General features: G+C 39.2%; 1 protein-coding gene across 1 annotated transcript; it reads right to left on the bottom strand.

The window, feature by feature from the left end:
* Positions 1-689: 689 nt before the first annotated feature.
* On the bottom strand, positions 690-13,680 carry ACTC1 (actin alpha cardiac muscle 1). The gene is made up of 7 exons (XM_087723190.1): positions 13,526-13,680; positions 11,906-12,054; positions 9,039-9,363; positions 5,614-5,775; positions 4,770-4,961; positions 1,872-2,053; positions 690-1,034 (listed from the first exon to the last, which is right to left on the bottom strand). The coding sequence occupies exons 2-7, from the start codon at positions 12,032-12,034 to the stop codon at positions 891-893; spliced, it is 1,134 nt and encodes a 377-aa protein (XP_087579316.1). The 5' UTR covers positions 12,035-12,054; positions 13,526-13,680; the 3' UTR covers positions 690-890.
* Positions 13,681-13,934: the final 254 nt, after the last annotated feature.

The following is a 13,934-nucleotide window of genomic DNA, read 5'->3' as shown; positions in this document are numbered from 1 at the left end:
GTAGTCTACTACATCTAGTTCTTCTCCAGATATTTAAAAAACCCTTACTTTTTTTGCTGAATTTATTAAAATAACCTGGCTGTTTTTCAGGTTTCATTTGAAGCCAAATGGTTCTCCTGCTTTATGCAGCTCTTGTATGTGTCTTTGTAACTCTTCCGGGACTTGTGAGAAGATAACAACATCATCTGCAAATCTTATGTGTCATAAAACAGACTACTTTCCTATAAATCCATGTATTTGATGAGACTGCTTTCAAAAACTCTTTCTGTAAAGTTATGCAGGCAAATACAAAAGGATGCTTTTCAATGTTAGCAAGGGAACTAAGATGCAAATCTCCAGTCTATCCCTGGACGGTAACAGGGGTTAGCTAAAATTGAGTGGTTTAAAAGTTTGATGAATAAACACAATTCATGAGTGGAGACAATGAATTAAATGTTTTCTCACTAGTCACTAAATAAAGGAATAGAGATCTGTGATTTTTAAGGATTGTGTTCATGGAACGTTCTCAATTTTTTTGCTAATTTAACTGATTTTATGAATTTGCAGTATTTTTAAACTCTAGTGGTCTAAGGAAAAAGTAATAGTCATTCCTGTCTGTATATTTTACTTACATTAATACTACTGTTTTTTTTTAATATACTATCATCAGGTATATTTTTTATTTTAAAAAAATCAGACTACATAACATATTTACGTTGCAAATCCCAGGTCTTGTTTATTTATAAAGCAATAAATATTCAAAGAAGCATAATAAATTGCACGGGCATGTGTAAACAAACTGTACATTATAACCGAACCTAGTTCAGGAAGGATTACCAGGGGGGAAAAAATACTTCAAGAAGCACATCATCCTGAGTGGGTAATTTGTGGCAAAGGGTATGAGAAGATGCTTAGAAACACTTGCGGTGGACAATGGATGGACCAGCCTCATCGTACTCCTGTTTGCTGATCCACATCTGCTGGAAGGTTGAAAGAGATGCCAAGATAGAGCCTCCAATCCAGACCGAGTACTTTCGCTCAGGGGGGGCAATGATCTAAATGGGGAAAATAAGCAAGAGGTTTCTTTCAGAAGGAGCTGTATCAACCTAGGTTTCTAGGCAACACAATTTTGTTTAAATTGTTTCTAATAACAATGACTTCTTAATAGTGAGACATCAATGCACAAATTGTACTAAAATTCTACCCCTGAATTCTGACTTGGGTAGAGAAATTATGGTGAAATCGGTGAAAAAAAGAGTATGTGTTGTTTATTTGAGTTGGCAAAGCAAAATATAGGAGGTGTTTAGTTACTGTTGTTTATTACCAAATGGCCTGATAGGGTTTTCTTTTTTAGGAAGTACAAAGAGAAAATCTTCCCTTCCAATAAATATATTCTTTAAAATTGAAACTTTATCCATTTCTAAGGCCATGTAAAAGAGCATTGCTCAATTAAACAGTTTTAACCCTAGAGAAATGCCTATGGAGATTCTCAGTCATCCAGGTCATGGTTGTCCCAAAGGTGCTTTTTTTTTCAAGAGGCAACTGGATTTTCTGGTTTTTCTTTGAAGATGTTTCGCTTCTCATCCAAGAAGCTTCTTCAGCTCTGACTCGATAGTGGGGAATGGAAAGTATGTGGAAAGGAGTATAAATCCTTCCATTCCCCACCATCCAGTTGGAGTTGAAGAAGCTTCGTGGATGAGAAGCAAACCATCTTCAAAGAAAAACTAGAAAGTCCGGTTGCCTCTCACAAAAAACACCTTTGGGACAACCCTAGAGAAGCATTGGCCATAGATTTTATTGAACCTTTAGTAACCTTACAAAGTTACTTCAATCTTTTCAAGAGGACACTTCGAAGGGATTTGGAAGTTTGACATATGAAACAAATTTCACACCTTAATTTTCATTGTGCTGGGAGCCAAAGCAGTGATTTCTTTCTGCATACGATCAGCAATGCCAGGGTACATAGTAGTACCACCAGAGAGTACGTTGTTGGCATACAGATCTTTACGGATGTCAATATCACACTTCATTATGCTGTTATAGGTAGTTTCATGAATGCCAGCAGATTCCATACCTTAGAAAGAAATGAATATTGATAGGCTATTGACCGATGAAGTATAGAGGAAGCACAATATTTAAGCATTATTAATAGCAGAAAGCTATAAGAAAAAAAAGTAAAAATAAAAAAAAATCATTTATCAAATAAGAATTTTCTATAAAAATAGAAGGTGGAATTAAAACATTAGGTCTGGGCAAGCCTCACACATATAACCATATGGAATTCCTGGACTCGTTTTCTGTAGGTTATACAGGGCTCTCTTTTTTTGTAATTGAAGAAAAGTGATTACATATTTTTACCACTTGAAAGCAGGATGCCCATGTAATACAAGTCCTAAGAAGGCATGCCATTATTAACAGGCAAATATCTTACAAACTGACAACTTGCATATGAGAACACTGAGAGGCAATGAACGTTAGCACATGTGCTTGAATAAGAAAAAAAGGTCAAGACTGCATTTAGGAAGGCAAAAAATATTGTTGGAGGTATGAACAGAAGCTTAGCACTGAAGATAAGAAAAACTTACACCAGAAATACAAATTCAAGGGTTACATTCCAATGTATTAGTTGACAGGTGGCATCTTAAAGTGAACTGAAATTAGATCCATAACAAGGCAACAGCTGATGAACAACTGCTCCTAAATCCACAAGGCTGTATTATAAAGATTTGATGCATCATCAGTTGCAAAGGGAAATTACTTTTTCTATCATGACTAAAATTGGTCTCAAAGACTATGAATCTACATTTGCTTTTCTTCCCCTTGAACTGTGGCCTGTTAAGTGATCACAGGCTGCAACTCCAAGGCATCTTACCTGATTTTATATAAACGTATATAAATTAACCTTCTAAAATGTACTACAATGAAAAAAAATGAAAAAAAATAAACCAAAAATAAAAAATACATGTATCAAAGCCACAGTGCCATAATAAATGCCCATCTTTTTTTAAAAAAAAAAAAAGATATTCAGCTTCACTTTGAGATTAACAACATAATGGCTCTGACACAGTCAAGACTGCCATTCTAAATTCAACACTGTGGAAGGATTTTTTTAAAAAAATTAGCCCTTTAGGCACATTTATGCAAGGCTAGAATTCTTCTCTTGAATATAGTCAAGGTTAAACTGCCAAACCAAACTTTATACACCTTCATACCCAAGGCAGCGTGATTGTTCATGAAGTCATTTGTACCACAAAAGGAAAGCAATTTGTGCCTTTGGCAGACATTCCTGGCCTATGTATTAATTTATGGTAATAGTCACATTGTATGTTGAAGTAGAGAGATGGCCAGAGATAAAGATGTGCCCAAGAATTAAACATTTTATTTTTTTTATTTTGCAGGTGAAGAGAATTCTCATATTGTTGAATGAGTAATTTCAATGTGAGTAATTAATTAAGATCAAAATGAGAGTTGTTATGCTTCTGAACAACCCTTAGTTATTGGCATTGCTGCAGTAATTCCACACAGGAGGCAAATGCATTCCAAAATTAGTAACTGAATGGAGGATTTTTTTTAAAAAAAATTGTTTGGCTTGATGGAAGGGGAACTCTCCAGCAACAGCTGCTGGTACCAGTTTCACTATTATATTGTTTTATGTTCCTTTATTTTAAAAATTAGAAATGTTAACCCTGTTTATCACATTTGCAAGATGGTTTCAAAATATTACAATGAGTATAAGGTCATAAAATGACAACCTTTGTGTCCAGAACAAATGTCTCTATTGCAGGTAAGAGATGCAGTGGTTCCCGGAATAAGGGGAAAGCCCTGAATTAATTGTAGTCAACAATAATATTCAAACATCCTTTCAACAGTGTGTATAATGTAGGTAGATTGGTACTCAACACAAGACTCTTAATGAGATGGACTTCTCTTCTTAGAAAGATTATCTTCTGCTTTCTTATCCTTTTGTATAGAATTACATAACCTGAGACTGCAAAGCCACTTCCAGCCAATGTCTTAAGGCCTTCCCAATATCTTAAGTCCACCACCCATAGATAAAGATTAAGGTTCCCCTCGCACATATGTGCTAGTCATTACCGACTCTAAGGGGCGGTGCTCATCTCTGTTTCAAAGCTGAAGAGCCAGCACTGTCCAAAGTCATCTGCATGGTCATGTGGCTGACATGACTAAACACCAAAGGTGCACGGAATGATGTTACCTTCCCACCAAAGGTGGTCCCTATTTTTCTACTTGCATTTTTATGAGCTTTCCAACTGCTAGGTTGGCAGAAGCTGGGACAAGTAACGGGAGCTCACTCCATTATGTGGCACTAGGGATTTGAACCACCAAATTGCTCACCTTTCTGATCGACAAGCTCAGCATCTTAGTCACTGAGCCACTGTGTCCCTTTTAACACCCATATATAGTCCCTCCAAAAGTTATTTCAAAATATTTCTTAATGTTGCTGGAGGAGAAAGTGGTTTATATGCAAGTATTTCTTTGAGCTGTATTTGTTTAAATGTAATTTAATTTCTGCCCTTTTCTCTTATTTGTTGCAGTGTGGCTCCCACTAATAGTTTAGCACTGTCATCAGCCCAGAAGAGAATATGCATTTTGAGAGATACTACTACTAATTTCGATTATTTGCAAAATGGTTTATCTTTTTGCATTTTGCATCCTTTTAATTTTATATTTCCTTTAGAGTTTACTGCACAGAGAAGCAATTCAGCCAGCAGCCAGTTAAGCCAGTCAGTAACTTCAAGCTAAAGCTTCCACGTAAAAGAATTCCTTACCAATAAAAGATGGCTGGAAAAGGGTTTCTGGACAGCGGAAACGCTCATTCCCAATTGTGATGACCTGCCCATCAGGCAACTCATAACTTTTCTCTAGAGAAGAGGAGGAAGCTGCTGTAGCCATTTCATTCTCAAAGTCCAGAGCAACATAGCATAATTTCTCCTTAATGTCACGGACAATCTCACGTTCAGCTGTAAAGACAAAACCAAAAATGTATAAAAAGAAGAAAAAGATAGAGGCTAAAAAGAATGCAAGCAAAATTGAAGTTAAAAATCCTGTCCCCGTAGTTCAGTTTGGTCATTATTATTTCCATATATCCTCAAATAATTTTTCCAGGATGCTTAGAAATAGGATCAAACACAAGAGTTTCACCATATCTGATGATGGGGGGAAAATATGGAGATATAGCAATAGCATTTAGATTTATATAATGCTTTACAGTGCTTTACAGCACTCTCTAAGCAGTTTACAGAGTCAGGATATTATCCCCAACAATTTGGCTCCTCATTTTACCCACCTCAGGAGGATGTAAGGTTGAGTCAACCTTGAGCCTGGTGAGATTTGAACTGCCAAATTGCAGTCAGTCAGCAGAAGTAGCCTGCAGTACTGCACTCTAACCACTGTGCCACCACGGCTCATAGAGATTATGTAGAAGAAATAATGTATCTAGATCCCACACAACTTTTTAGTTTGATACGACACTGAAAATTCCATTGCTGAGCTTATGTTATAGTTGAGTAAGCTTATAGTTGAGCTTACTCAACTATAGTATATCAACAGTAGCTTTCTGAATTCACTTATGAGGCATAAACAGTGATCAAAGCACATTTCAACTGTAATTACCTGTTGTTACAAAGGAATAGCCACGTTCTGTCAGAATCTTCATGAGGTAGTCAGTCAGATCCCTGCCAGCCAGATCCAGACGCATAATAGCATGGGGAAGAGCATAACCTTCATAGATAGGGACATTGTGTGTGACTCCATCCCCTGAATCAAGGACAATACCTGTAAAATAGAAAAGCCCAAGTTGTTATAATGCCAGCATTTTTAAAATGACATGTTCTTGCACATGTCATGCAACGTCTCCAGATGCAGGTTAGGAGAACAGAAAAATACACAAAGAGAATGTGCAATTAAAGTCTGGTGTGACAAATGAGCATGAAACATAACCTTCCTCAGTTAGTAATTCTCAGTATCTTACAAGTTGAAATGCCAAAGGGAATATTTTCTTAACTTCAGCCAACTGTAGTCCTTAATGCTTTCTTGAACCAATTTTGGTTCAAAATGGCTTCACTGGGTTAGTCTTCCTTTCATATTTATAACATCCTATTGCAGGTTGATAATGCCACATTTAAATAAACAAAGAACTTAGCTAAACAGTCAGTTTGGGTCATTCAGCTGTATCTAAACTAGTTGTTTCTAATATGGGGATACACTTAAATTTGTCTATTATAGATGATAATTCTCCTTATGTTTCCATGTTTTTTGCATTCTGTGGTCCTTGAGATATATTCAGCAGTGGTGCTTGTTTTCATGGTCTCACCACATCATTCTGCTATATCTAAATGTCTAGTATCATAAAAGTAGAACCAACTGCCTGAATCCCTCCTACTAGGACATCTGCTTTGATCTCAGCTGGATCTATTAGACTATAGACCTATACGGTAAGAAAATGGGATGATGACAGTCACACTAGATCATCAACGGCATTTGAGTATATTTATTGGCAACATCTGTTGAACTTGGTTGATCCCTCAAAGCTAAGTAGGATCAGACTGGTTAGTGCATAGCTGGGAAACCACCATAAAGTTCTAACACTATGCACTGGGAAGTAAAATCATCATCATCATCATCAATCTGAAATAAAGCAATAGCAAATAATGTCCATGCTACTATTACCAAGAACACTAATTGTCCATATGCATCAAAACCTAAGTTCAGTTTGAGGGAAACTTTGCCTTTTGATTCAGCTCAACAATGGTTTGACTATAAAGGTTTCAAAGAGATTCCTGGCACTAATTAACCCAATTTATTGGCAGTCTCCAATATGTTAAAAGACAGGCTTCCTTAACCTGAGTTAAAGTTGAAAGGATTTAAATTTCCGGACTTCTCCAGCCACCATGACTTTTTTGTGAGAATTCTGATTTGAAAATTCACAAATCTACAAGAGACCTAGGTGGGAAGAGGTGTTATGAGAACTAAACAGCATAAGATCATGTAGGATCAATATCTACTTCAGATGCTGATATCTTAATATGTGAAGGACAATGATTTATATAAGTGTTTCAAATATGGTAAACCAGTGGGGATTATTTTCTGTAGAGATTCTCAGTCATCTAGATCATGGTTGTCCCAAAGGTGCTTTTTCAGAAGGCAACTGGACTTCCTTGTTTTTTCTTTGAAGACATTTCGCTCCTCATCCAAGAAGCTTCTTAAGCTCTGGCAGGATAGTGGGGAATAGAAGGATTTATATTTCTTGCAGACACCTGGTCATTTACATCTTTTTGGAATGTCATTGAAGCACTTAGAGGTGTATCTGTGTCCTCAGGGTCACCTGAGTGGTGCTCCTGGTTCCTGTAGACTGCAATTTTTTCCTCTGGAAATCCATTCCTACTCCCACACCATTCAAAGGGTGTTCATCCCAAATTGTATAGCTAAAAATCTGTAGAGATTCTCAATCATCCAGGTCATGATTGTCCCAAAGATAATTTTTCAGGAGGCAACTGGACTTTCTTGTTTTTTCTTTGAACACGTTTAGCTTCTCATTCAAGAAGCTGAAGAAGCTTCTTGGATGAGAAGTGAAACGTCTTAAAAAAAAACCAAAGTCCAGTTGTCTCCTGAAAAAGCACTTTGGGGACAGTGTTTTTTTTATATTTTCAAGAGGAGGAAGCATGTATTTGGGATAGAGGTGTAATCTTCTTTATTTTAGATTCTGAATACAGAAATAGGAAATATTATTTTTCCAAACTGTAGGAAAATAACAGAGAAGTGGGCTTGTATCTATTATAGCTTTATATGAAAATACCTGCTAGGTGCAATAATTGCCCATGTTATACATATCACAATTACACTTCTGATTCAGTAAAGTCTGCCATTCCTTTCATGTATAAATTACGATTACAATTTCTACTTAATGCTGTTCTCAGTGGTAGGCAAGCAGTGTTCATTAAAAGATTATGCCTTTCCTCTTAAGATAACTTTTAAATATGAATATATTTGAGCTGCCACTACGGTGATTATCTGTTCCAGTATTCAGACTGTCTAAGGCATCAGTTTCTCAAAAGTGAGAGTCACTGTAATCATTATAATATCCAAGGGAATTTGCAGGAAATGAAGAAATGCTAATTATTTGAGGCAATTAAACTTCCAAGAGTTGTATCATTTAAAAACATTAAATAGTACCACCATGTCACAATCACCTGTGAGAATGCTAAAATCTGAAATTTTACATTTTTGTTTTGAATTTAATTTTGCATTATACAGATGTCATCTGGCAAGTTGACTCCCTCAGGCATTTTTCTAACCCATTCGTTAAATGAAGAAATACGGTTCCCTTCATGAAATGGATTGAAATTCTGTCCATTAGGGAAAGCTGCTTCAAATAATGAAATGAACTGGTTTGGCATCTCAGAGACAGTGCCACTTAAGGGATATAGAGCATATAAACAGGTAGTCCTCAACTTACGAACACAACTGAGCCCAACATTTATGTTGCTGAGTGAGACATTTAAATGAGCTTTTGCCCCATTTTACCACCTTACTTGCCATAGCTGTTAAGCAAATCACTGCAATTTTTAAGCCAGTAACATGATTGTTAATTGAATCTGGCTTCCCCATTGACTTTGCCTGTCAGGAGGTCACAAAAGAGGACCACGTGACCTTGGGACATTACAAATGTCATAAACACAAGTCAGTTGCCAAGCATCTGGATTTTGATCACACAACTATGGGGATGCTGCAATGGTTATAAGTGTGAAAAATGGTCATAAGCCACTTTTTCCAGTGCCATTGTAACTTCAAACTTTGGTCACAAAACAAAATGTTGTAGGGCAAGGACTAGCTGTTACATTAGGCAACCTCATGCCTTTCAGTGACTTTTGAATTTAAAAGTCAGCTCCACCCAACGTGGCCAACACTACAGGATTTATAATTATAGTCTGGAAAAAGAAAGAGAAGGAGGACCAGCATGGTATCTGTGCCTAATATAAGCATTTACTAGATCAGGAAAAAAAAATCTGGTGAGGAAAACAATTAACTTATTATTTTACCTGTAGTACGTCCAGAAGCATAGAGGGAGAGAACAGCTTGGATTGCCACATACATGGCAGGCACGTTGAAGGTCTCAAACATAATTTGGGTCATCTTCTCACGGTTGGCTTTGGGATTCAGAGGAGCTTCTGTCAGCAGGGTGGGATGTTCTTCAGGGGCAACACGCAGTTCATTATAGAAAGTATGGTGCCAGATTTTTTCCATGTCATCCCAATTAGTAATTATTCCGTGTTCAATGGGGTATTTCAAAGTCAGAATACCTCTCTTGCTCTGTGCTTCATCACCCACATAGGAGTCTTTCTGGCCCATACCAACCATAACACCCTAAAGGCAGAAGGGACATGAAAAACAATACCCTGGAGTCAGAAATCTGATGCCGCCATCTTTCCCCACCAAACACCCTCCGTGTGTGTTTGCACTTTAATAATAACTTCTCACCAGTGTAGGTGTTGAATTCTAATACCTCTAGGAGTGTGAAGCTGGGAAATTGTAAATACACTGCATGAAATCACTGACTTCTGTATGTAGCTCCTTGAATTTAACACTCAACTTAATGTACATAAAGGTTTTATTCTTTTGGCTGGCCATTAAACATATGTAACATAAGGATAAAGTAGCACTGCGTGGCATAATATGATAGATTTCTCCTTACTTTCTCAAACAAACAAAAAACAAAAACAGGCCTCTGCAGTTCCAAACCAATGACATCAGCATTCCTTCTTTCACTCAAAATCTGATACCTGCAGCACTTACTAGTAATTTATTCAGTCTGCAACCTTCAACTTCAGAAATATTCTCAAACCACCCCCCTTAACCCATTGATTTTGGCAAGTGGGTTTTATGGACTCAGCAATGCAGACTCACTTCTAAATCCCGAATTTGTATTCACTAACTTTGAAGCCTGTGAGATTTTTTGACTAGCCCTTATAAAGGTATTGCTCCAATATAACATTTGGATTTTCCCTTTATGTGAAAGAGTGCAGTTAGGGCTGCGTGTATGTGTTCTTAAATTACATTTCCAACAAGAAAAAAATGTATTGGGGTTAAATTACCACAATATTGCCATTTCTGCTCCAAAAGGTGTAGCATCGCAAGAGATCCTAAGCCCTATTTATGTGACCAAATAACCTGAGGCAGACACTTTTCTCCAAGAAAAACACCAATTACAATACTGTATTAATAAGAAAATAAAAACAGTTTAAGAAATGTTTTTTTTAGGGAGGATTGGGATTTGCTTGCTAGTGAAGTTCATGTTTATAATTTTGAGAAAAGGTGGGAAGGAAAAAAGAATGTGGCAAAAGTACTATGGAACAAGGGGGGAAGCACAGAGGAAAGATACAGCAGATTCAAAAAGAAAAAGGAGAGGATGAGAAATTGCCCATGTGTGCTCCAGATGGGTCCTCCCCACAAGGAGACTACAGGACAGTGGTTTCCTGTGAATTTGAGCACTGGGAAATGATGGGATTCATCATCTTTTTTGTAGCCAGAAACTTTCAAAGGACACTAAGTTATATAATAATAGAATAGCAGAGTTGGAAGGGACCTTGGAGGTCTTCCTGCCTAGTCAGGAAACCCTATACCATTTCAGACAAATGGCTATCCAACATCTTCTTAAAGACTTCCAGTGTTGGGGCATTCACAACTTCTGGAGGCAAGCTGTTCCACCGATTGATAGTTCTGTCAGGAAATTTCGCCTCAGTTCTAAGTTGCTTCTCTCCTTGATTAGTTTCCACCCATTGCTTCTTGTTCTACACTCAGGTGCCTTGGAGAATAGTTTGACTCCCTCTTCTTTGTGGCAAACCCTGAGATATTGGAACGCTGTTATCATGTCTCCCTTAGTCCTTCTTTTCATTAAGTTCACAAACCTCATTTTCTAATCATTTCTAAATTGCCCATTAACTATTTCTAACTTACTAGAGACCTTCAGAATAACAAGTTTGAAAACATGTACAGATCTGCTTTCTTTCTTAAGAAAGAATCTTAATCATGTTGAAGAATTTAAAGAATCTGAAATAAATAGCAAAAAAGTGAATATGAATTTGATTTTAAAAAGTTATAAATAAACTAAAGATCCAGATAAAATTAGAATTTTGAAACTTTTACCATAGGATTTTGAAAGTAATGATAAAGTACAATCAGCTTTTTATGGGAAATAGATCCAGTTCGTTTTTTAGAAAACATAACATAGATAAATAATTTTAAAAAGCAGATATTGAAGGAGATTAAAGTGTAAAGATTTTAGATAAAGGAATATATATATATGAAGAGTTACTAAATTTGTTTAAACCTGTTGAAGGTTAAAAGGAACTTCTTTAGATATTTTTCTCTTTATTATGTTCTTATTTTTCTTTCATTTTTTTCTTTGCATTTTTACTCCTTTTCCTTGTTGCTTTAAATTTGGTTTGTAGTGGATTTTACTATTATAATCAACATTCTTAATAAATTAATAAAATAAAACAAATTAATAGATGATTAATAGATGGATAGATGGATAGATGGATGGAGATTGATAGATGGATAGATAGATGGATAGAGATTGAAAGAAAGAAAGAAAGAAAGAAAGAAAAGAAAGAAAGAAAGAAAGAAAGAAAGAAAGAAAGAAAGAAAGAAAGAAAGAAAGAAAGAAAGAAAGAAAGAAAGAAAGAAAGAAAGAAAGAAAGAAAGAAAGAAATTGAGGAGACAATGGAATCTGAGTTGGGCTGAAAAATTAAAATATTTACTGGAGCCAAATAGGATTTAAAGAAGCAAAGGAAGGAAGAAGACAAGAAATACTGTGCTTGGACCATACACTTGAATCACAGTGATTAAAACACCTGGGCGATCTATTCCCCTTTTGCTGTTCCTGGAAGCGCCCAGAAAGCGTTACCTGGTGCCTAGGGCGGCCTACAATGGAAGGGAAGACGGCTCGAGGGGCATCGTCACCCGCGAAGCCCGCTTTCACCAAACCTGAGCCATTGTCGCACACCAGGGCGGTGGTCTCTTCGTCATCACACATCTTGGAAAGGAAAGCGGGAGCTGCAAAATACAAAACCAGCGAAGATTCACCATCTCTGGCGGCCAGGTGGAAGGGGACTCCGCCTACCGGTTAGAGTTGCCGAAGTTGGGTAACCCCCCCCCCCCGCTCTCGCTCTCGCTCTCGCTCTCTCTCTCTCTCTCTCTCTCACACACACACACACACACACACACACACACAGTCTCCTTCTCTCTCTCTCTCTCTCACACACACACACTCTTTCATTCTCACACTCACTCACTTTCTCTTTTCTCTTTCACACACACTCTCTCTCTCTCACACACACAAACACTCCCTCCCTCCCTCCCTCCCTCCCTCCCTCTCTCTCTCTCTCTCTCTCACACACACACACACACAGAGAGACACACTCCCTCCCTCCCACTCCTTCTCCCTTTCCCTCAAAACCCTTTCCCCTTCGGCAGAAAGACGTTCAGGCAACGCGTATAGATTCTGAGAGGCTGCTTCTCCTGTTAGATCGCGCACTTTACAAGGATGGATCTTCCTTGGCGGTCGGGAGGTGCCTGTTTGGCTGCGCTCCCTCCATTCCCCAGTTCAAGCGTTTGCACGTGGATCTAGTTACTGTGAGGCGCGCCGCGACCTGATTTTCGCTCCGGCTGCCGCAGGTCCAAGAAGCGTCGGGCTGCGCTGCTTCAGCAACTGCCCTTGCTGGGTTGCCTAACCCGCTCGAAGTCGCCGCTAGCTACTGGGGTGGGGTGGGGTGAGGTGGGGGGTATCAGGAACCCTCGGGCTGTGAAAGAAGTTTCCCCATTGAACCGCTCCCGCCCGCAGCCCAAGTCTTTTCCTTCGCCCTTTGAGGCACAGTGGAATCTGGCTTGTGCCTCCATACTTTGGTAGGGTCAGAACGTAAGAAATGCTTTTACCTTTTTAACGTATGCCGATTAATGTACATTCAAAGTAGTAATAAACTATTCTATTCCATTCTATTCCATTCCATTCCATCCAATCCAGGGGTAGCGGGTGGCTGCATGTTTCTTCGGACTTTTGTTTCCCATAACAAAGGGCAAAGGAACTAGGAAAACTTGGCAAATTTAGCGCCGTCCAGGGCAGACCCAGGAGGAAGAAGATCCTCGCTAAGGTGTAGGCGGTCTTCCCCCCCCCCCCTCATAAGAGCCCAAAGAAATAGAGGGAAAACGCAGGTGGGACGGACGGGGCTTCCTCGCCTAACTTCGGGTATCGGGATCTACTGGGTGGAAACCCCGAGCCAACCGAGATGCGCGAAAGGATTGTGGAGAGTTGAGGTATCTGCTCCTTTAGCGCCACCGGACGACTTCACTTTGGCTACTCTGAATGCTTCTGGGGGCAAGGCAGCCTCTTTGCAACCGTCCCATGGTAGACCCGATTTGCAACGCTCCCCCACCCCCCACCCCCCACCTCCCATCCCGGACATTCCTCGCAGGCGCCCGCGGCGATGGGCAGAAAGCCGGGACGGTCAGCTGCGCTGTTGTTACTCACCGGCTCAACACTCTCTGCGCTGGGGGTTTGTGGAGCGCCAGCTGGGTCTTGCTCCGGGGAAGCGCCACCCATTTATACCCGGCGGAGTGGCGGTGTCGCTCTCGGGCTCCGGAGGGACCAGCCAGGCACCTTGTCCTTATTTGGTCGGCTTCACGCCATCCAGTAGCCGTGAGGCCATTAATGGAGTAAGGAAGGTAAAAAGTCACAGCCGTCCGAAACACTCGGGGCACCACAGCCCTTGTAAGGAAAGCGAAGGGGTTGCATTCAGCAGGCAAAGGGGATGGCCAAATAGGGCACCCTGTTAAGAGGGGGGGTTGGGATGTGGAAAGGGTGGGGGGAGAGTCGAATCTTGCCATCCCACTTCTGGAGACAAGTTAAAAACAGGGTGTGAGTAAATGAAGGGAAGTCT

Source organism: Thamnophis sirtalis, unplaced genomic scaffold (assembly GCF_051295495.1).
Source record: "Thamnophis sirtalis isolate CommonGarterSnake01/CBP01778 unplaced genomic scaffold, rThaSir2_p1.2 scaffold_1, whole genome shotgun sequence".
Classification (NCBI taxonomy): domain Eukaryota; kingdom Metazoa; phylum Chordata; class Lepidosauria; order Squamata; family Natricidae; genus Thamnophis; species Thamnophis sirtalis.
Note: the sequence above shows the minus strand (reverse complement) of the source record. Positions and strands in the feature narration are given on the sequence as shown.